The sequence below is a fragment of the Phaethon aethereus genome (genome assembly GCF_964289735.1).
Source record: "Phaethon aethereus genome assembly, chromosome: 2".
NCBI classification, from domain to species: domain Eukaryota; kingdom Metazoa; phylum Chordata; class Aves; order Phaethontiformes; family Phaethontidae; genus Phaethon; species Phaethon aethereus.
In genome coordinates this window covers 134,068,880-134,092,366 of record NC_138582.1, presented here as the reverse complement: position 1 = coordinate 134,092,366, position 23,487 = coordinate 134,068,880, and the positions used below count along the sequence as shown (strand labels likewise).

The window sequence follows — 23,487 nt, the reverse complement described above, 5'->3', positions numbered from 1 at the left end:
ATTGGGCTAGGAAATCAAAACCCCGACCAGAGAAACTCCACTGTTTAACTGTCTCTGGGGTTGGCTATGAATGCCAGTTAATTTTTAACCAGGAAAGGAAGCTTGCTAGCTTAACTTTCATTGCCATTCGGCTCTCCATCCGTCCCCCTGCCCCTCTCCCACCACCCATCCATCTGTCCGTCTCCTTTTAACAGGCATTCCGCCTTGCATGCTAGGCAAACAAACCAACAAAGTCCCCTTTTTCCCCCCTCACTTTTTAACATTTCCTTTGGGTAGTCGTTGCCTGGCTGGATGGCTGTTGTCAGCAAAGGCCCAAAGTCAGTAAGTCCTTCACCTCAAGGTTATGGGTGATGTCCAAGCAATACAGAAGTTCAAAGCCGGTAAACAATGCAAAAACAGAATGTACTTTCTTTTCCTGGTTAGGATTAGGGTCAACACGAAAGATTCAAACACTCTTCCCAAAACACATTCCTGTCTCAGCTATTGTTTGGGGTTTGGGGTTTTCTTTTCCACCCCTCTTAACTTTCTCCCTCCAACCCTCCTCCCCCTCGGCCTCCCGCCTGCCTCAGTCCACCCTCTCCCTGCCTTGGAGATCAAGGACAATTTCAAACAGTCCATTTCCACCACACTGCCATGTGGATTTTTTTTTTTTTCTTCAATTCCACCCCCCCCCCAACAATTTTCTTAGGGCTCTCATGCTTCTGGCCACATCCATTGGCTGGCTTGGACCTTCACTTTGGTCTGTCCCAACTGCAAACATTTCCCAAGCAGCTCTCCAAGACACATGTGGCAGGGAGCAAACAGCAATGTCCCATCAAACCCTCCAGCACAGGACCTTGCCCTGTGGCATTGGCAGGATAGAGATGTAAGGATAAGGCCTAACACATAGAAAGCCATGAACATACTTCATTTTCCTTTTCCTCTGACCTGCTGGAACAATGCTTGAACAAACCTAGGTTCGCTTGTTAACTCCAGAGGAGAAGATTTAACGGTGATGTTCACAAAAGAAGAATAATTTGCCCCAAATGACTAAACAAGGTCATGAGGAATTTCGGGTCCCAGAGTTAACATCGCACAAAAGAACATGCAGTAACGTAACACCAGAGTAAAAATATAAAGTTTCCATTTTTTTATTTTCTTTGTGCGCTGTTCCACTGTATACATGCAACCACATACTTCCGCGTATTAAAAGAAAACTGTATATACATATAGATGATATATATTGAAAACAGTGATGTCATATAAAGATATTGCATTCTGTGAACCGTGTCAAAGAAATTACAGCCATTTGGTAAATTTATTAATCAAAAAACATTCTTATCACCACTTTGTTGCACATGTAAAGAAATCCCGCACCCTTTAGCCCCAAAGGAACAAACAAACAAAAAAACAACAGGGGGGAAAAAAAAGGCATTTGAACAAAATAGGTCATGGGTTATTTTTTTATTATTTACAAGTCTTGTAAAACACCATTCCTGTATGAAATATACATTCAGATATTCTCAACAGCAAATTACCTTGATGATAGGACACCGTATCCTTTGTAAACTGATATAGAATTTTAAATATTTTCCTTTTTTGCTCTTTTCTTTTTAAAACTGCTTTTTTTTTTTCATGCTTTGGTTCCTGCAGGGAAATATATATATTTATAGATATTTAAAATAACTCCGAACAACTCTCCATTCTTTGCATATGTCGACTGGGCGACAAAGTAGAGCTCGTGACATTTAAAGTAGACAACAACAAAATTACCATATTTACATTGTTCGGCTTCTGTTTAAACTCCTCACTAGTCACCTTTAAACCAAATGCGATCTAGTTATTTTAATGATCCAATGTTAGTGCATTGCACAACTCCAAGTTTCAATTAAGTGTTGTGTGGTATTTGCTAAACTGTCGTTCTCCACAGGTATTTCCTGAAGAAAGTTTGTGAGCCAGAAGCCAGAAGATTAGTTTCCTTTATGGAGTTGTTTCTTTTAAAACGTTGAAATTCACACTTTTTTTGCCGTTTTGTTTTTAGTATTTAAATATGATTTGTCTCCGAAAATATGGCAACGCATAGTCAGTTGTCATAAATAAAATGAGAGCTAATTAAAATTTGCTAAATTTGCTAAATCTTTTTTTTTTTCCACTGATTGTTTCTTTACAATATATGGCGAATTTCTACCTGATTTTTTAAAGTAAATAATTAAGTCTTTCATTTAGTTCTCTTTCTTAACCCTACCCCCTCCATCCCCACACCCTCAAAGGAAACACGATTATAATCATCACTACATCCATAGTACAACTGCTCGCGTTGGACCCCTGAAGGTGTATGCATGCCATCCCCCCCTTTCATTCTGTCTCTGGGTCCCCCCTAAATTCTCCTTTCAAACCCATGGGCAATGGAGCACTGCCTCAAACCCAGACTTTTCCGCTAAGGAAGGACAAAAAGATTATTCCTCAGAGTTTATATTCTGCAGTGGTCCTGGTTGGGTGAGTTCGACCTGGCAATCTCCAGCCAGATGTTCCGCAGCAGTACGGGGACGAGAGAGGGCCGGGGGTGGGCGAGTCCGGGGGACGGAGAGGTGCCGTCCCCGCCTGTGCCTGCCGAAAAGCGGTAGCAGGGTGAGCCGCAGTGCCTGGAAAGGTAAGAGGTATGGATTTTGCACTCAGAGGTGACGGGCATGTTTAGAAATGGATGCCATGTGTGTCAAAATCAAATCAATTCCAGTTGATATGTAAATATATATATATATAAAAAATCATAATCGAAGTTCCAGAGTGGGTTTACATGTGTGTAAAACCTTGGATTCTTCTAGTCCCATCAGATACACACCTCCTTCCTCCACGTAACCCCGTGGCTTGACCTTGTCAAGGGCGAAATCTGAATTTAATCTCGTCTTAAAAAATGCTATATGAGTTTTAAAGTAGTGGATTAGCTGAGTAATATTGTAATCGGTCCCTGTTAATTTTTTTTTCTTTCATTCTTCTGTTCTGAAACCATATTTTCACTTGGCGGTCGGTCAGATTGAGCATTCGGGAGAGCTGGAGGCGTTTCTCTTTGTTTATGTAGACACTGAAGAAGAATTCCCTTTCTAACTCTCTAATCTGATATTTGGTGTATGGGCATCTCTTTTTACGGGTGCGTTGTCCACCTGTGGAGTGAAAAGAGGCAGAAGCGTTTGAGACTCGGCGGTAGCCGGCAGCGGGGGCTGAGGAGGGGTGGCGGGGGGGGACACACACTCGGGCAAAAGACATAAATATGGAAAAGAGGCGTTTTGCCCGCTCCGGGGCCGGCGTTGGCAAGTCCGAGGCTGGGCGCCAGCCCTTCGCCTTAGCGGCTGCGGGCAGGCTGGGACCGGGACCCGGCGAGACCGGGCAGCGGGCAGGGCGAAACCCCCGCCGAGACGCGGGGATCCGGCCTCGCTGCCTAGGCGGGGAGGTCGGCCGGAGGAAGGGGTGGTGGCGGGGGGTTCCTGTGGATCTCACAAGCTGGAGGAAAGCCTTTGTAGGCTGCTCTGCCGGCCGCCACGCACACACGGAGCTGCCCCGGGAGCAGCCGTCACCTGGCTGCCGGCAGCAGGCAGCACGGCAGCGGGCAGGGGGACCCAGCCCTCCCCGAGCCCCTGCCCGCTCGGCCCGAGCCCCCCTTCCACAGCCTAATCCCGGCTCCACGTCTCCGGCAGAGGAAAAGCCCCTGAGCCCGGGGCTAAGGCGCCTCATTCTCCCTCAAACGGCTTTTTTAAAGCACTCTTTCCACCGCGTCGAGGTATTCTCCTCTCGATTAGCCATTACGGTTTTAAAGTTCATTAAGCAGAATATAAAAGGTTTCAAGGTTCAGGAGCTCTTTACATTAAACGTAGCTGTTATCCCTTTAAAAACTTCCTTTTCTGGTACAGTTCATTGTCGAGGTATTTTTTTCCCCCGAGCCGTATACCAGCTTCGCCTTTTTAGCCCACATAAAAAAAAAAATCAGACTTTGACAGATTGAATAACAATTGTAAGTAACAAACTGTTGGACAGAAGGCAACACGTAATTGCCACAGTGCCTTAGTAAAATGGCTTCCTTTAGACAAAAAGGCCAGCTTTAGGTTAATTTGTTTCTTTTAATATATTGCTACAGTTCAGGCGGCTACTTTATCTGTTAAACGCTATTCTAGTGCAATCGTTAAAACGGCGAAGGCTTTGAATTCAGCTCCTAACTAGACTTCTGGTGCAACACATGGCTTTTATAAAATCACTGGATTACATTGATATCAAAGGAGTCGAGATCTCCTTTTTTTTTTTTCCGAATTTACAGGCACCGAACGTACGTTATTATATTTTCTAGAGTTGACCAGAGAGGTCTTTTTTATTATTATTTAAAATAAATAAAAAAAAACGAGGAAGGAGAAAGAAAAAAAACATTTTTAAGGCGTCCATTGCCCGGTGGGTATTTCACGGCCAATTTCAGCACTAAACACGTGATCTCGCCTTTTATAACAAAGTTTTGTTGGGGGAAATCTAAAGGCCCTTCATAAACCTTATATGCTTATAAAACAGCATATAAAAATTTAACAGCGGCGGTGCGCTAGATTTCAAGCTGCCTTTCCTAAAAGCGCTCGGGCGCTGCCTTTATACGTACTGGAGCTGCCGGATTTCTCCTCATTGTTGCCGGAAGATGACTCGGGGCTGCTGCTGCTCTCCGGCCGCCTCCGCCTCTCCTTCTCCGCCGCCGCCGCCGCCGCCGCCCTGCCGCAGCCGCCCTCCGAACTTGAAGTTGCCGCCGCCGCCCCGGCGGCCGCGGGCGCCTTCTCGCCACTCTTGTCTACTGGGTAGTCCGCCGAGGCCAGGTTTTCCGCCGTGCCATAAGCCGTCTCGAAAAACTGGTCGAAAGCCTGGGGTAGGACCCCGTTCCTGCCCACCGTGCTATAGAAATTGGAGGAGACGTTGGTGCTGGGGTGGTGGTAGACGTTAGCTGTGTTTTTGCCGAACATCTCGCCCATGCTAGCAGTGTTGGTGGCAGGCAAGCAGTCTCTGTGCATGATCTCCTCTGCGGAGTAGCAGTGGGGCAGATTGTTCCTGGGGTGCCATTTACTGGAGGGATCAATGGCATATTCCCTGAAGGTAACTTCTCTCACAGGTTGGACCTGGGGTAGGTTGGAGGAGTAGGAGTATGTCATAGGGCGAGAAGACGGGGTCTGGGGCAAAAAAGAAGGGAGGCTGGAAAAATCAGGACCCGAGACGTAGTAAGTACAACTTGGCAAATACATGTTAGAGGAACAAGGAACACGCTCATCAAAATCCATCATTAAGGGCTACCTCGGCTTCTCCGCATTAGCTGAGCTTAACATGATTCTCTAACGCAGCTGCCTCTTTGAAGCAGATCCGTGAAGTAAGAGATGGGGAGACGTAAGCTGACGTGGAAAGCTCTCCCCGGCGGCGGCAGGGAGGTGCGGTCACGTGGCCCGACGTTGACATTGACGAGCGGCGGGTCCGGGCCCCGCTCCCTTTGTGGCCGTCGCGGGGGGAAGCGGCGGCCGGTCGCCAGAGCCTAAGGGCGAGCCCGGCGCAGGTTGGCCGGGCCGGGGGGGGCGGTGGTAGCCTTAAGAGGACACAAAGCCGCCTTTGCCACTGCCCAGACTCAGCCGCCCGGCCCCTGGCACCCGCTGGCCGTGAAGCAGAGGGGTTTAGCCACCCCTCCCCAGGGTTAGGTGAGACCTTTCTGTCTGTTCGTCTGCTTGCTGGGGCGCTCGGCGGCTGGCTGGCAGGCTCCAGAAGGAGGGCACAGGAGAGATGCAGGCACGGTTCCTTCTGGAAAGCTGCTTCCCAGCAGGAAACGCTCCCGAAGAAATCGGCCGGGTGGTGGTTTTTTTTTTCTTCTTTTTTTTTTAGTTTGTTTTGGTTCGGTTTGGGCTTCCCCCCCTCCCCCCAAAAAAAGAGGGAGGGGAAAAAAGGGAAAAAAAAAAGAAAAAAAAAAAGCCCTCACCCCGCAGGGTTTTTCTGGAAACGTTACTAGGAAGAATGTGCCAGGGTCAAGTCTGTACTGATTTTCATGGTGAATAGATTACATGCTTGCATTCATGTTCACTTCCGAAGCGCTTAGTGTCTTCCTTCCCTTACTTACATATTAACCTCAAATACCCCGCGCGGCTTCAGCCAAGCTTTGCTGGAGGTAGTTAACAATGTCGGGGTCCCAGGGCGCAGGTTGTGCCTCTCCACCCCCCTCCAAACCGTCCCCTGCCTTATTCGCAATGCCAGAAAACCCTTTAAATTGCAGACCACGGAGCTAAAGAGTGTTTGCTGATCTCTCCGCCTCAACGCTGCCGCTAAATACTTGGAAAACCAGTGGATGTTGGGCTACCCCGGCTTGACAAATACTCCGAGTTTAATTGCCAGAAGCCTAGTTAAAATTATTTGACATACTGTTAACCCCTAGGAACAAATTCGTCGTACCGAGATACCTTCCTTTTTGCTTCCTACCGTCGCTGAAGGCTAAGACCCAGGGACACCTATTTGAAAAACGTGATTAAACTTTTACTATTGTTGCATGAAGGGGATGATATAGAAAGCGGATTGTACAGGGCAGACCAAAAAGTACTTCTCCGCCAATAAAAATGCACACCCCACCGAATGAGCAGAGCCAAAGAAAACAGAGGAATACGCCAAAGAATACAGTACCTTTTGAGGCACGGACATCCCTAGGCTCTCGGAAAAACATATTTTTTTGCTATTCTGATGCTCGATTTCAGAAAAGAAATATTTGGGTTCCGGCTGGATTTCATCAAAATAGAAAAACAGAACGGCAAAAGGCTATTGTGAAGTCGGTGCTCTTAGGAAATTAGACCTAGTTCAAGATCCATGCCCCCGTTGACTTCGGAGGCTAATGGAAGGGAAACGAAAATGTTAGGGAAAGAATATTTGGATTTTTTCCCCTCTCTTCCTCTGCAGTGCTGTAGCAGCATTTATATATCCGGAGAAAGTTCTCTAGTAAATTCTGGAGATCTTCGGTATTTAAATGTCAACATCGATTTGTTTATTTATTGCTTAGCTTATCGTAACTGACTCAATAACAAATCTAATCATGTTGTGCACAGAGAAAATATTCTCATTATGTATTTTCCCTACATTATAGTTAACTATTGCGTTTCAATTCAAGCTGTAAATTCAATATTATCAAGTAATTACTTTGTAGTGGAGTAAACTAATTTATTAGCATTAATGTTTATATGCCTTTTTCTTATTTTACAAGGGTTACCGTTCACAAATCAAATGCTCTGGACGTATCCCCGTAATGAACTCTTTATTTTGGTTTGCTGCAAGAACTTCTTACGCTTACTGCATGTCTACGAGCTGAACTTGAAATTAATGAATTAATCTTCCAGCTTGACATATTTGCTAGAAAGTGGATGGAAAGAGATTGCATGTCGTCAAAACCGCTAGCAGAAAACTGCAATGTCGTTTAGGGATTGTAAAAGGGTTTGGGGGTTTTCCCTGTCTCTCTCTTTTTTTTTTTTTTTTAACTTGGGTGGGTGTGCAAGAGCTCTGGTTGGCTTTTTCCGTAACGCTATAATTTTGCTCGCATTTAGTTCCCCCTCCAGCTTTTGCGGAGCGGGGTGTGTGTGAGTTGGGGTTGGGGGGTCGCAAACCCTCTTTTAGTATCCGAGCACTGTTTATTTTCCCCGTGTGTGTCGTCTCCCTCAAATCCCGTTGATGAAAAAAACTGTCCCCGCACCCACGCAGACACCCCTCCCCAAACAAAAAGGAATGTATAAGGATTTCGGTGACTTTGAGATAACAAAGGCGCCACCATTGCAGAGCCTCGCCCCGCCTCTGTGTGATGGCAAACAAATTCTTGCACTTGTATTAGGGCTTTTAAGGCTATAATTGAACACGGCGCGCCTAGGAGAACCGAAAACAGTTCTAGACTGACCTGCGGTTTTATAGCACTTTGGCAGTCAACTTCAGCTTGTGTCAGAGCAGACATGACAGAGCTGCCCAGCGCCTAATCGCGGGACGCCACCTCCTCGGACTCCCAGCAGCGGCCCCCCCCCCCCCCCGCATTTTCAATAAATTTTCAAACTTGGGACTAGAAATGGGGAGCAGAGCCGGCACAGGTTTGTATGGGGCTCTTCTCCCGCTCGCCTCTGCCGGCGGGGCCGCGGCGCCGTGCGAGGCTCCGTCGTGCCAGGGCTCGGGGCTGCCTCTGGGAAACAAAGGGGAATTAAGGCAAGAGGGGCGAGAAGGCAACTGCAAATAGGCGCGTGTGTGCCTGTCCGTGGATGTGCGTGGGTGTGCGTGTGCCTGGGCGTATGTGTGCTTGCACGGCATGCACACGTGCAGCCCCGATGCCTACTTTCTGAATCGCTCGGGCTGTCCTCCCCCTCCCCAAACCAAGCAGCCTATTTCTTCAAGCGGGGTGGCGATGCAAGGGGACCCCAAAAATGCCTCCCGGTTCCTCCCGCAGAAGGAGCGGGGAGGGTGATGGAGAAAGGCTGCGAGGGGCGCAGCTCGCCTGGAACCCAAGGCACGGGCTGTTCTCTGCTTTATTTGCTGTTAAGAGAAACAGAGATAATGTACGCTTAAAGCCCCGGAATGTGTGGGTAATCGCAGGGAGCCTGCTGTTAAGTTGCTGTGTTCAGCACAATTATCAATGTTGATTATTTGGTCTAACGTTGAATTGCTCTTTTAATACAGTAATTGGGACTTCCGCGTTGGGGAAGGGGGAAAACCGAACCTTACCCTCTCTAACCTCACCGAAAACAACATAAACAAAGGCAGGCATTTCGTTTGGAGAAGCCAAATGCATTCGTTACGCCTTCCCATGTATTTCGGCCGGATTAGAGAGGGTAAAAGCGTTCTGTATTTTTGGGAGCTGTGCTGCAGGACTTTTTTGCAAAGGACAAGCGTGGCCAAAAGGTGGGGAGACTGTGAGCACATTTACCCATAGCTAAGCTACACAAAGAGGGGAAGAAAAAAAAAAGCTACATGTCTTCTTTGGAGGAATATAAACAGAGCTAGGACGCCTCGATAGCCTAGCTTTTATATATACAGATGGCTTGCAAAGGGAACTGTTTAACTTACCATCGCTCGTCTCCAAAAGGTCAAGTTCTATAGTCTCTAAACTGTTGTCTTTTTCTAGCCTGTTTTGCTTGAAAAAATTTGAAGGCGACCATTTCCCTTGCCAATCGGGTGGGTGCCTGTAATTAACAGGAGAAACGCGTGCTAAAAGGAATTTGCATCAAGAGGAGCTAATTAAAATATTACACGATTGCTGGCTTAAATCGCTGCTGCTCCTCTCGCATAGGAAGGGTGAGGGGTGTTACGGCTCGATCACGAGAAAATACCTCAGGAATTAGGACAACGTTTTGTAAACTTGCGGGTTGATTACAGTCCACAAAGGCTTATTAGAAAAAGGTAATTTTAGGGAATTTACAACGTTGTTGCCAGCGAAAAGAGTAACCCCTTCCCACCCTTTCCAATGAAAATAAGGCCAGAAGGCGATAATTCTTCGCAAAATTTGCCAGGAATGCAGCTTCAGAAAAGCGGGCTTATTGTTTGGATTTCAAATATTTCGGGCTCAGAAGTTCTTAACTGGCGTTTATTCTTTTCTGTTTGCCTTTTTGTCCGTTATGGAAAGGAGCTATACATAGCCATCTGTTTGGTTTTTGTTTTGTTTTGTTTTTTTTTAACGAAGTATGTTCCCTTAACACTGCAGTGGGAGGAAGTGTTACAATAGTTAGCTAAGATTTTTCAAATAATTTAAATAATAGGTGATTTTTTTATATCGGCAAGATGGAACCCCCGTGCTGTGGTATGGGACAGACTATTTCTTGTCCAAAACTTGAAGTGGTATGGTTGTGATTTTACTAGGAAACTGCAGAATACATGTAAAGAGAAAAGGCAGATGTAAACCAGGATTCAAGTCAAGGTTATTCTGACTTTTTCTTTTTTGTTGTATTTAATCCAATGACGTTATTTCAGAGGCTTGAACATCTCAAAAGGCTGCGCTCATCCGGATGTAGAATACTTTAGATTGATTTTTAATATCAGTTACCGAAATCCTTTCCTTTCCTCCATGTCCCTCTGTTGTCTTTTTAAGTCGCTGAAATTGAAAAGCTTCAGGGGGAGGTGTTTTTTTCTCCTCCTCCCAAGCCTCCAGTTTAGTTTGAGCATTAGGATTAAGCGGCTACGGACCTAAAGAGATCTACCCGTCATTGGCGATCAACCATGATGTTTTGCATCCCTTTGGGCTGATGAACACCCGAGGGTTCTGCCTGAAGGCAGACCCTGACTCCCATAGCTGCAACAAGCCGAAATATCGAGGGCTGTATTTTTAAGAGAGGAACCTTCTTCCAGGCAGAAAACTTCTCTTTTCGAGAATTATTTTCTTGCCCTTTTCCAGCCAAAGGATTTATTGTTGTAACGGGCTCCCGGCGCCTTCACAAGCGCGGGGTGTTTCTCATAACGCCGTGGGTCCTCACCCCCTGGTTCTCCAGCCCGGCGCGCTGAACCCCTCTAAAATTCTGTTTACATTTACTGCTCGTAGCTTGCTCCTGAAAGAGAACGGAGGCAGGTTGGGCAATAAGGGAGGCGTAAGGAAGTATTTTCTCAAACGGCCAAGTATATCAGAAATTGATTGACTGACGATGCTACTATAAATGTCTCCTTTTCTCCCCTTGAATGCTCTGCGAGACTTTCCCGACGCATGAAAATGCACACCCAGTCATTCCTCCCCCACATCCAGATACAGGTGCAAGAGAATTTTGGCAAAAATAGGGAGCAGGAGAAGGGTGTCTAGACCAAGCGGCGGGCTCTTAAAAGGAGTGAGAAAGCAAATTTCCCTGGTTATAATCCGCCGGTACCGAAAAGCAGGCACTTCCCACCGACGCCCACCCAGACCCACAAAGAACAGGGTCATTAGCGCCGTTTGTAGTAAGCAGGTACCGGTCCCCTTTCATGCTGAAGCATTTTGTGTGGAATTAATCAGAGCGGTTTAGGGAGCATCCCCAGCAATCCCTGGAAAGTGCGGTGCTATTAAACGACGCGGTTATCTCTACGGACGGCCACATCTCTGGCGATGTTCCCATGCGAAGTTCGCCCGGCATGCTGCTTTACCCTACACGTTACGAAAAAAAAAAAAAAAAAGAAAGTCTGCCAAAACATTCCCATGTCGACTTACATTTAAAAGTATTGCTACAACTGATGCCTTGAACTTGACCTTCGATTTGTTAATCCAGGAAATATATTCAGTGAGAGGAAAAAAAATCCTACCGCGTTGCCGCTGACAAACGATAATTTTTCTGCCTACCAATTCAAGATGCAAACAACACACCAGGGTTATGAGACATATAATGTGCCCTCTAGATTAAGAGCGAAAAGCTGCAGAAAGCGAATTGCCTCAACGCCGAGACAAGCTCGTCGTAGCTAGACTGTTCCTGTGATGCCAAGATCCACACTTTGCCACCGAAATTCAAGTCAAGGTAATCGACTGGGATTCTGAGCTAAATTGAATTTTATAGGATATAAGGTTCACTCTAATGCACACTGAATTTTAACAATGATTTATAAAGGTATTTAATTTTTTTTAATTTTATTTTGCCCAAGTCGCCAAGAAACACATCAGATTTTACTGTACCACACTGCTAACTTTATAGGAGAACCTTATTCACATATCGTGAAACCCACCGAAGTAAAGACATTTCTTCATCAAAGATTGTTTTAGGGGGCGGGTACAGGAAGTATCACTATACTGGGGCTGTCAAATCAACGACTTCAAAGCCCCAACTTCATATTTTGATGGACTCTCAGAATTGCATTATAATGAAGGTACCTGTACTTGTGTAACCTTTATAGGAAGCTATTTGTCTCATACGAGCTTAAAATACGCACTGCAGTTGAGGGTGCAATCCTATGCCCACGCACAAGCTCAGCCTATAGGCTCTATAAGGACAGCTTCTTGTCTGTTCTCTCATATGTCACGCAAAGATACTCATAAAAATAATTCTCCCTCTAAGCTTAATATGGCTGCTCTTGCCTATGCCGCTCACGGTCCCGGTTATTTCCCTTTCCCGATTCTCTAAAAAATGCCGATACCAATACCACTTCTTACAGAAATTGGGGTGCATCAGCACGACAAGTCCACACCGCACAGGCCGGGGGGAATTTGGGCAAAACCCCCCGAATCACGCCGAGCAGAGTGTGTGGGTTACTTGCCCTTTCTCTTTCGGTTTTCTTTTCCCATCAAGTGTCCATACAGCAGGCTATTTTCATTTTACAAACCCTGACATATTTAAACATAACCCAACCACTGGCTGGAGACGAAGCCTCTCCAAGATTGCTTTGTGTGAAAATCTGTCATTTTTTTATGCCTATCCGAGGGCTACAAGCAGACTTAAATACCCTGCTTTTCCATTACTCCTCACCCAAGCCGACTGGAAAGGCCGATTTATACGATCAGGAATAAATAAATACACTTTGCTTGGTGCATTGAAATCAAGGCGATTACGACGAAGTTCAGATTAATTTAAACTGGCAGGTTACACCGCCCGGCTGGCATTTTTCTCTCTAGATACACACAGGCAATGGCGAAAAGCAGACAGGTTAAACATCCTGCCCCTGCTTCCTTCCACACAGAGCCGTCCACCCTCCTCCCCGGCTCTTGAACAATTAAAATAATTTCAGAGGCCATCACACGGAATAAAACAACCGGGAATAAAATCTAGGAGCCGTTTTTCCAGGCAGCCTGACACAACGCTGCAATACTGGCGCAGCAGAAAGCCAACCAACAAGCAGCTCTATCTGCAAGCCTGCCCGCTTCTTGGGCTCCGACCCCAACCTCTCCTGGCCCACTTTCCTGCCAAGAGCCTTCTTTGCTTTCCACCTAAGTGAGGCTGGGAATCAGCATCTCTGGGAAAAGTGGAGCCAGCACCCCAACTAGCAGAAGCGGTCTTACTTTTCTCAACGGGCATCAGCCCAAACAAGCCCTTCTTCACCCAGGTCCCCGCAGCACAAGCGACACTTCTGCCTCATACACCGTGGGAGAAAGGGAGCAGGGTGGGTGGGTGGGCTGGGGGGGGAGCAGGGGCCTGGGAAACCCTCCACAAAGGCCTCCCGAATGACTTTGCTCCAGTCATGCAGGGGGCTTTGCGGGGGGACCGGGTGGGTGCTTGTTGTTGGCTTGTTTGCTTAATTCACCACCGAGCAAGGGGAGAGGAGAAACATTCAACCGCTTCCAGGAAGAGCATGAAAATCTTACCCCAGTATCCAGAAGTCTCTCGCCTGTGCAAAAATATATCCCCACGGAGACTGACAGCTAGGATCCCGCGCTGGGCTGTAGTCCTCCAGATCAATGAGGATGGATTGCACATTTTTTGGCTTCCTCCCTTACAGATTAAATATACCCGGTCCACAAAACATTCCTTCTCGATCTCTCAGTGACTTGGGTTGCTGTTGATTTTTGTTTTGCCCTTTTTTTTTTTTTTTGTTCTAGTTGTTGTCGGTCTCCTTTTAGACCGAGAGAAATCTAGCCTCTAGGGTACATCGTCCTTCCTGCCAGCTTCAGGCAAAATATAGCAATATCACAGGCGATTATTGCTGTTATTATTACTACTGTTATTGCTATTTATTTTTTCCTGTCTCTCCTGGTCCCCTAGGATTTCCGATGGCGATTTGCACACAAGGTGATTGCAGGAGGCTAAAATGCTGTCTTAATTCCACGGATTCCCATCGTACGAGAAGGAGGGGGAAAAAAAAAAAAGAAAAAAAAAAAGTCCCAGTGTTTTTGATCACGGGACACTCGGCCGTTCCTTCCCAGTACACCCCGGGTCACAGTACAGTAATGACCGTGGGTTGTGCGTTGTAGGACTTGACCTTTCCTACGTAAAAGAGGGCGCTTTCCTCTACGCTACAGGGAGGGAAGGGAGGGGGGAGCGGCGGGAGGAAGAGAGATGCTCTCTTCGGGGATGTTTAATCATGGTTCAGATCTCGGAACGGGCAAAGCTTCTGCCTTTCAGCACGCCATATTGAAGCTATTCACTGGATGAAAAAAAAAAAATTTGTTTTTTTTTTTTTGAGGGGGGTGCGGAGGCGGGAGGGAGGCCGGAGGGAGGAGGGAGGGAAGAAAGACTTAATGAACATTTGCATCTCGTACCCTAGTTCATGAATCAATTGCATTCAAGGGGGATGGGGCCCGGGGGGCAGGGAAAGGCTCACGGCGTAGTTAAAACACCCGCGGCCGGACCCCTGCGGCCGCGGCGCAGCGGTCCAGCCTGGCACCCACCGCCCCACGTCCCCACCGCCCCACGCGGAAAAGCCACCCCCTGGTCGTGTCCCCCCCTTCTGTTTGGACTCCTCTACCGGCCGAGAACGCGCAAGGCCATCTCTTCAATTCATCATTAGTGTGCATTAAAACGCATCTAGAAGTTATGAATGGCAACAAACGGCCTTTTAGCGCTTGCCAATATTTTTTTTGTATTAAACGCTGTCTTGATTTTATTGCTAACGCTGCCCACGGAGAATGCTGAAATGCACCAGGAATGGAGTTTTATTTAAGCCATAGCCATTTAAAAAAAAAAAACAAACAAACACACAACTTCAATTTATAGGCTAAAGGCCGAGATGCTTACCCGTTCGTTCAGACGCATACAAAATAAAGTCGCTGCTCTGGAAGCAATGGGCGAATTTATTTTCTGAGCATTTCAATATTGAGTACCATATTTTTTCCGTTTGCTTCAGAGGCCATCTCAGCTAGCGAGGGTTTTTTTAAGCGGCAGTCTTTCTGAGCAAAAGACGGCCGAAAAAGATATAGCTTTGCAGTTCTACTTATAACTCTTTTTCGGAAATATGCTCCTGTCAAGGTTTATTTCCCATAGCAAACCACCTTTGCTACTGCCAAGAGCTCGAGGCGGGGAATAGATTAAATATCGGATTATTCTCTTGGTGGGAAAAAAATACAAATCATTTGCTGTACCCGTCCGTCTGCATCAAAGACGAAAGGCCACTTTCTGTCCATGGGGATTTCAAATTTGAGGGACCAAGGACCCAGAATTAGGTGATTATAAACCAACATATCCAGACAGTGGGAATTAAATTATATGTGGCTGAATCCCGCAATAATTACTTGAAGTGAAACTGAGCTAATCTTTTTTTGTTTTGCGTTTTACATTGGGAATGAAATACTGCTCTGACATTAATGTTTCAATAAATACACTAAATATACAGTAATAACTTCTGTTATTACTTCTGTCCCTTGCGTCCCTCTGCACGTCCGCTAAAGTATTACACCTAACATTTTAATTTCTAGGGGAGCTAAGAAAATAGAGACCCTACTTTGTTTATCTACGTTCTGTTTTTTAATTTTGCGTTTGTTTTCTTTTCAAATCCTTTTCCGGCACATTTTTTTTTTTAACGTCTCCGAATAAAACTCGCACATATAACTCTACACAGCAAGCCAGGCACAACGAGCTCCCCACCACCATTTTAAAACATTCTCGGTAACGCGGGGAATATAAATAATAATTCTCTCTGAACCGCGTGCCGGGACGGACGTCGTGAAGTAATGTATCACGTTGCTTAATTATTTTCGTTGGTGATATATTTACTTGTAAAACATATTAGGGATGTATTTTAGGACGCTGGCGGCAGATTGGTGAGAGGGGAATATGTAATACAACAGCAATTTGTACTTGAAAATGTATGTGCCAACAGCTTTTGGACGGTAAATGAAGGTAATAAATAACGCGAACACACACGCACACCTACACACCCGCTCTCCCCCACGCTCCGAGGCCACAGCTACTCGGCGGAGGGCCGCAGGCGCGGAGGGCTGCGTGGGTGCAGCCGTGGGTAAGCAGGGACGCGGGAGGACCGAGGCGGGGGGCAGGCGGACACGCAGGTCCCCGGACCAGGAATCTTTCGCCGCTCGGGAAAGCGCAGGCACTCCCGTCCCGGCGCCCGGAGTCGCCGCACGGTCGCGGCGCGGAAGCCTCCGCCGGGCACCTCCGCTCCCCGCAGCTCCCTCCCCAGACGTGCGACGATGAGCAAGGCACGGGGCTCCCGGCCTTCACTCACCTGTCCAACACACAGGCCCCCGGGGGACTTTTCCGCGTGGGGCTTCGCGCCGCGCGCGAGGAGGAGGCGGTAGGTCCGAGAGGACGCGGAGCGGGAGCTCCGCCGTGGGCCTGATCCTGCTCCCCCGCCGCAGGGCCGGGAAACACGACCTGCTCCTCCTGTTGAAGCCTCGACGCTGACTTACATGGTAGCAGGGGTCCGATCCAAAATGTTACCTTACTCCTGCCAGCCATGGCCAGTCGAACGCTCCCCTTTTTACCCTGTGAAATATATATGCGGCAGAGCTATTTGAACAGTAGTGGGAATTTAAATTCGCTAATCCACGGTCAATCTAGAAATGCTTAGCAGATTTAAACGATGGATAGTCCAATGTGAAAACATAATCTTCAAACGCTAGCTCCGACTAAAAGTTACCTTAAAAAAAAAAAAAAGCTGTTATTTTACGTCGGCCATATTCTCCTTGCGAGTTTTCTTTCTGAGTTACATCGCTTTGAGGCACTGTGTGAAAATAGAAGATCCCGCCTAAGATACGCAAGGACTCGAATCCTGCCTGTCACCCTCATCTCCGACCTGCAATACATGTAATTTGCGGCGTGTCTCATGCAATAATTATACAGGTTGCGAAATATAACGGAATAAATAGAATTATTCACTCGGAGAGAGAACAAGTGTAATTCACAAGTGGCTTCCTCCAGGCAATTTAGCTCCTTCAAGAAGGAAAAGTTTCAGTTGAGAGGGAGGAAAGGCGGCTGGCCGGTGCCTGCAGCCGAGGCAAAGCGGTGGCTGTCAGCCCGTGGACGGCAGGTACGGCCCGTGGGAGACTGGCCCCCTCAGCCAGCCCGCAGCCCCTGACTTCCCCGCAGGATGCAACCGGGAGGAGCCGCTGCCCGCGGCCCCGGCGGGGTTTTGCTGCCTGCTCCAGCTCCGCTGAAAATCCCAGGCCGGGGGGCTGGCTGCGGGGGTCATGGAGACTGTTGGGTCCCCAGCGTCCAGGGGCTCCCACCGGGTTCCCCTCACCCGTGGGCAACACAAGGCCCTGCGCTGGGTTATTGCCCCACTTGGGCGGTGTTGCACGGGTGGGTCTTTACCCGTGGTCCCTCGCCCGGTGCCTCAGGCCGTGGGCAGGCCGGGTCCTTGCCACAGGGGCTACCCCCCCGTCATCTCACGGGGACACGCCGTCACCTCGAAGCACAGCCCGACCGCATGGCCGGGAAACGGGCTGCCACTTCTGTTACCTCTCCCTGGCTGTTTTCGCAGCGGGACGGGGAAAATCCCGCTCCGAAAGTCCCTGGCCGGCCTCCGAAGGAACGCGGCCGATATTCCCACGCTCCGCGGCCCCTCGGAGCGGCGAGCGGGGAACGCACCCGCACACCGCGGGAAGGCTAAAATCGCGCACGGAGCGCAAAGCCCCCGACACGACAGCCTCCCGGCACACAGGTCCCGCTACTGCAGGTACTTTTCATGTGCCTGGATGCCCGAAGGCGTTGCAGTCGGATCTGAGGGTGGGAAAGCACCCCGCGCTGATCCCCGGGGAGGTGGGTCCTTTTGAATTTCAGAAACGTAAGGCTAGAAGCACACAGTTAGCGCGGTACGTGATACCCTCTAAATGTACCGTAAAGGTTCCCCAATAGCTCTAATTAGAGCTGCAGACCACCGCAGGAGACACGCGGCGAAAGCAAACCTCTCTTTTGTGCCTGACCAAACTCGCCTGCCACTCAACACTGGCCGGCCGGCGGCTCCGCGCACCCACCGGCATCCCCCAGCCGGGCACCTGCCGAGCACCGATTTTCACCGCCAGCTCAGCCTCGCCTGACTCCTGCCACTGCCAGAGAGAAAGCGCAATCTGCTCCAGGCTCGGCCTTGCAACTTCGGACATATTACATATATAGATCTCTAAGAATCTGCGGCGGTCCCCGCGCGTGGCGGCGCAGGTCCCACGCGTGTGCGTGCCTGCTCGCGGGGGGGGTGCTGCGCGGGCGCGGCCAGGTGCGGGCTCGGCGGCGGCCACGAGGTGGCGCTGTCGGCCCGTGGATGCGGCCAGGCGCCGGGAGCTGTCAAAAGTCAAGGTCACAAATCTACTGCTTTTTCTTTTTCTTTTTTTTTTTTTTCCCCCCTCAAGGTCAAGGTTTTCAGGCCTTCCCCGTCCTGTCATCGCCACGCAGCCCCCCCACCTTCCCGCCCAGGCATCGCCAGGCATGGCAGCCTCCCCCCGCCCCCGGGGCCGGCCGCCGGGCTCTATTTGCCGGCGAGGGCTGCCGCTCTGCACCGGTACCATCCTGCTCGTCCTCCCCCCCCGCTGCAGAACCGCTGTTTAGCATTACCGAAACATTTATAGTTTAGAAACGCTGCTTATCAGGCGTGCCTGCCCCCAGAGAAATATCGTCCACGAAAAAAAAATCAACATCCCACCGTATATGCATAAGCTACATCATGGAAGACAACAGTATTACGATTACAAGACAGATACATTATATTTTTCTTATGAAATGCACGTAGGTATGGAAAAATAAAGAGCATTTCTTTCAGGTTTTGTTACAGTGACTATTTTATTAACAGTATTAATACTACTATGCCTATCTACACGTCTTGGGTTTTCATTTTTCAGTAGAAATATAAAAAAAAATGAGGGTGCACAAGTACATTTTCACAGTGCGCTGATTTTTTTTTTTTTATTTACAAGATAGCTTCTTATAGTGAATAAAAACAAAATAATGTGCTGGTTGAAATAACTGATTGGATTAAAAGGTGCTGTAAAAAGAATCCTTAAACGTTCTACTGCGGCCTCATAACAGACAATAAACAAGGAGAAACGACTAATTACTTATAGATCAAAATATAGGTTATATAAATCAAAATACTTCTGGGGAAAAATGTATTTCAGTTCAAAGTTCTTGGATATATTTTTCCAGGAAAGTGTGGGTTTTTTTTTTTAATTATTGTAAAGAAATGCCAATGTTCACGGGTTTTTGTATCCACCCAACGTCAATATTTTAAAATTTTCGGGGACTTAGAATAATAATTCTTGAAGATTATTTGAGGTTTAAAATAGGCAGAGTCCTTTAAAAAGTACCTATTGTACGGTCTGCAGGAGAAAAAATAAACAACAACAACATCAAACCCATTTCAGATGACAAATCATCTTTCGAAAATAAAAAATAAAACCAAAAGACATCTCCAAGCAAATATTTTCCTTTCTATCCCCACTAATTTGCGATGTTTTTAATTTGGTATCAAGATAGATCCTCCACAGAGCTTCCTTCATTACTGATGTCTCTGAAATCCTTATTCAGTACCTTCGAGGTTTATTATTACTTTTTGACATTAAATGCATTGCTTAAAAACATACAGTAATTGTACTTTTTTTTTTTTTCACTATGGTTTACCTGAGCAGTCATTCAACATACAGTTTGGATTGCAATGGAAGAAAACCAGCTTATGTGTCCGCATCGACCTCCTCACGTTAACCAGCTCTCGCATCGTGGCCACGAAGAGTCTTCTCAAATAATAAGGTCGTAGAAGTACTTACAACTTTCTTAGAAAATCGTGTGTCTTAATTGAAAGTGTATCTCACGGGGCTGGGCGTGTGGGCTTACAGTCTGTCAGTGATACTGGCTGGCTGCTTGGGATTTCAGGAGAACTGTCAGTTTTAACCGTTTTGCTACAGCAATATTAAAAAAAAAAAAAGGCTATAATTCCAAAGATACAGATCTCTTGTTCTGAAAGAAGAGGTTCATTGTCTTTTCTCTTTTTAATTATTATTAATAATTATTTTAATCTGAACACGAAAAAAAAGTTCTGAAACTTTTGAGCTGCTGCTTCACCATTTTTAATCCATTAACTGGTGGTCTTCAATTTGTTGATCACTTTTTTCTCTTTGACCCTTCTGTTTTGGAACCAGATTGTGACCTGTCTCTCTGACAGATTTGTAGTTGCCGATATCCTCCTCCGTTTGTCTTTGGTTATGAATTTATTTGTAGCATATTCCCTTTCGAGTTCTTTTAACTGGACCTTTGTGTAAGGCACTCGTTTCTTTCTCCCACGTCTGTACGAGTTCGCATCGGAGGGGTGTGAAACGACGTCTGGAACAGAAAAACCATGCAGGCAAGCGTTAGAAAATCGCTCGAACCGTTCAGGACATCTTCAAGTGGTTACAGGGGTTGGAGTTACAGCGCGCTCCTCCGCCTGCCCCGCTCCGGCTTAGCCGCTAAAGCCCGGCTCAGCGTTTGGGATTCCTCTCTCCGGGCCGCCGCAGGCAGCGTTTAGAGGCGGGGGGGCTCGCTTCTGTCACAGATACGCAGTAACGACCGACCCCACGGAGCCCGGCGAGGGACTCCGGCAGGAATGGCGCCGGGCTGCAGCGCTTCACCCGGCCTGCGTGAGGCGGGGTGTGTGGCGGGGGACTCCCAGACCCTCCCGCGGCCCTTTTCAGCTGTTTCCTCTCCCGGGGACGGCGGCGGAGCCGAGCGGGATGAGCCCCGCGCCGGCGGGGCGCAGGGGGCGGCACCGGGGCCGCTCCGCCGGGGCATGTGCGGGCCGGGGCGGGATGGAGCCGGGGAGCGCGGGCGGGGCGGAAAAGGGTCAGCCCGGGGGTGATCCCGGAGCCCTGCCGGCGGGGTACTCGGGAGGGGCGAGCGGGGGAGGAGGAGGAAGGAGGAAGGGGGGGGCGGGCAGGGGGAGCCATGCAGGTGTATTACCCGGGAGGGTGGATTTCCAGAGGTGAGGCGGCTGGCTCTGCTCCTTGGGGCAGTACACTTGCCCGTTCCACCCATTGGTGATGGCCCAGGGCTGGTAGCTGTCCATGGGGAGCAGGGGGTCGTGGCGCGGCTCGCCGGGGCCGCCGATGGCGGGCACGACGGGCATATCCAGGTAGCCGGGCACCGGCTGGTAGGGCCCGGCGGCGTAGCCCTGGTAGAAGGCGAATTCCTTGGCCCGCGACGTGAACTCCTCGCCGGAGACCGAGGTGTCCATGTACTTGTCGGCGAAGGTGGAGGCGGGCTGGGCGCAGGACTTGATGGCGTTGTGGTGGGTCATGCGGCAGGGGTAGTAGCCGCTGCCGAAGTAGCCGTAGGGCAACGCGGCACCGGAGGAGCTCTGCACGGCGGCCGAGCAGGGGCTGCACTGCTTGACGGCGGGCTCGGCCATGCCGGCGGCGGGGGCCTCGCTGGAGGTGTAGGCGGCGGCGCTGGGGGCGGCCAGGGGCGCGGGGTGAGCCATCAGGTTGCGGCAGGGGTTGGCCGCCGCCGCCGCCGCCGCGAAGTTGCTGCCGGCGTGAAACCCGTCCATGTTCTTATTGATCTCATCCAGGCTGTTGTCGTAGAGGAACATGACGGGCTCGATCCAGCGGGGGTGGAGGAGCACGGAGGCTGTCATAGCCCGCTCCGCATTGAGACTAGTGGCTCTTTTTTAAAAGCCCCAAAGACTGAAAAAAGAGATACTCAATCTCCGGGACTTGACCAAGGCTGACGCGCCAGTGTCGCGCCAGGCCGTCCCTCATTGGGCCGCCCGCCCCCACGTGATATGCAAAGCAGCTGATAAACATCTGAAGGAATAAAGTGGAGATAATTAAATAACGCAATAAGCGCGCGGGGCCGGGTCCCGGCCCGGGGGCGCGGGCACGGGCGCGGGCACGGCGTGGCCCTGCCGCCGCGGGAGGGGCGGGGGGGCCGCCCGTCCGCCCCCTCTCCCTCCCTCCTTCCTCCCTCCCTCCTCCCTCCCTCCTTCCTCCCTTCGGCCCTCCCTCCCTTCGCCACCGAGGCGTGAGCATTTTGGCCCCGTTGTTGCCGCGGCGCGCTCCCCGAGTTGCGGGACTCCCCCCGGCACCCCGCCCGATTTCTCCCCCGTGCAGCTTTCCGCGGGCGCTCCCCGTCCCGAGAGCCGCGAAAGAAACTCCGGAGGCCTCCCCTCACCTCCGGGGGACGGGCGGGCGAGGAGCGGGGGTGAGCCGCACCCCTTCGACCCGCGTCCTCCCCCGGTCTGAACCGCTGCCTCTCCCCAGGGAGGTGAAGCGTTCCCCGGGCCGCACGCCCGGTCAGATAAGGCTCTCGAAGCGGAGCCTCCGGGGTCCTTTCTGGGTGTTTTCCTCCTTCCTTCCCGCCCGTCGAAAGCCCGAGATCCATCCCTCTCCTCTCCGCAAAGCCTCAGAAGTCAGATAAGAGGAACAGACCAGGAAATCCCGATTTTATTTGTTATTATCTTTTAGGATGGGCTAGGGGAGCGGGAGGGTTAATTGTATCTCCATCGCGATTCCGCTGTATTATTTGTTGCTGTATAATAATAAAAACCGGGGCCTACAATTCGTCTTGAATGTTTTTTGGCTGTAAAATATCACTTCAGCTTGTATATTGTGTGCGCACGGGCCCACGGTGCTTTTTTGTGCTGGGAAAAAATGGTTTATTGGCTGAAAAATCTTTTTTTTTTTTAAGATTGTACCTCTCTGCAAGCGAAAGCTAGGTAAAAAAAAAATTCATTCCCTTTTCATGATAAATGTTAGAATTTTTAATGGGGAGAAATGGTTTCCATTTTTAATAGTCCCCGCACCTCTCACCGGCACGGATGCGTTTCCCTCCAGCATTCAGTTATTCGCGCACAACCTTGAACTCAAAACGCTCCATCACCGAGCTATCAATAAACTTGACCTAAAGCAGCGTTCACCTCATTGTTAACAGCTCTCAGCCCTCACGCGTGTGGACAAAACAGCCCCAAATACTGCCCATCCTGAAAACTACTTTTTTTCTTCTTTTTTTTTTTGCAATTGCATGTTGCTTTGTTTTACGCCTGACAGCTCGGCGTATTTATTATCCTATTGTGCTTCCCATTGACGTTGTAGCATTGTTTTGCCCGCATGGCTACAAGCTTAGAGCAGTCCCGGGACGTACATTGTTACCGAGCAGGCTTTCCCTCGCCCAGCGCAGAGCTGCCAGCCATGAGAAATAGCCCTTTGGCGCCCACAGATTTTTTTTTCAAGGTGTTTTTTCCCGTGCCATGGATTGGGATACCTGAAGTCGCTGTCATCCCCCTGCTAATTTGGCAGCATTTTAGCCGCTTTTTTCCTTCATTGTAGCCAATAAAGAGTTCCCATTTTGACTTCGCATACACTTTTTCCGCATTCTTCCTCATGGCCAAAAGCAAATATTTATTCCCCGCATATTTTTCCTTTTCTTTCAGGCTCCAGTTTTGAAACCTGTGGATTCCCCCGGCCAAACATTGCTTGACTGGCATGAATTGCGTCGGTTTGTTTCCCTCTGGTTTCTCGAGGCTGCTTCTGAAAATCGAGTTGCAGCGGGGCGGGGGTGGGGGGGAGAAGGGGGAAGGGAAGGCAGCTCTATGGGGCAGCGCTGTTTTACATACGGGTTAGACACGGCTAGAGGCCAAGGTCAAGTTGAAAGTTGCAGTCTAGCCAATGTGAGAACTGTCATTCACAGCCTGAAGATCTGTCTGATTCGTTAAAAAGCGGGT

The 23,487-nt window shown here is 49.1% G+C and overlaps 2 protein-coding genes across 2 annotated transcripts; both read right to left on the bottom strand.

Annotated features, from left to right (window-relative positions):
* Window positions 1-2,904: 2,904 nt before the first annotated feature.
* Window positions 2,905-5,299, bottom strand: HOXA11 (homeobox A11; the record flags this gene model as incomplete). Its single annotated transcript, XM_082015141.1, has 2 exons — window positions 4,607-5,299; window positions 2,905-3,137 (listed from the first exon to the last, which is right to left on the bottom strand). The coding sequence occupies exons 1-2, from the start codon at window positions 5,271-5,273 to the stop codon at window positions 2,905-2,907; spliced, it is 900 nt and encodes a 299-aa protein (XP_081871267.1). The 5' UTR covers window positions 5,274-5,299.
* A 13,688-nt stretch (window positions 5,300-18,987) lies between these two features.
* Window positions 18,988-21,402, bottom strand: HOXA13 (homeobox A13; the record flags this gene model as incomplete). The annotated part of the gene is made up of 2 exons (XM_082014952.1): window positions 18,988-20,111; window positions 20,727-21,402. The coding sequence occupies 2 exons, from the start codon at window positions 21,400-21,402 to the stop codon at window positions 19,867-19,869; spliced, it is 921 nt and encodes a 306-aa protein (XP_081871078.1). The 3' UTR covers window positions 18,988-19,866.
* Between the last annotated feature and the right edge of the window lie 2,085 nt (window positions 21,403-23,487).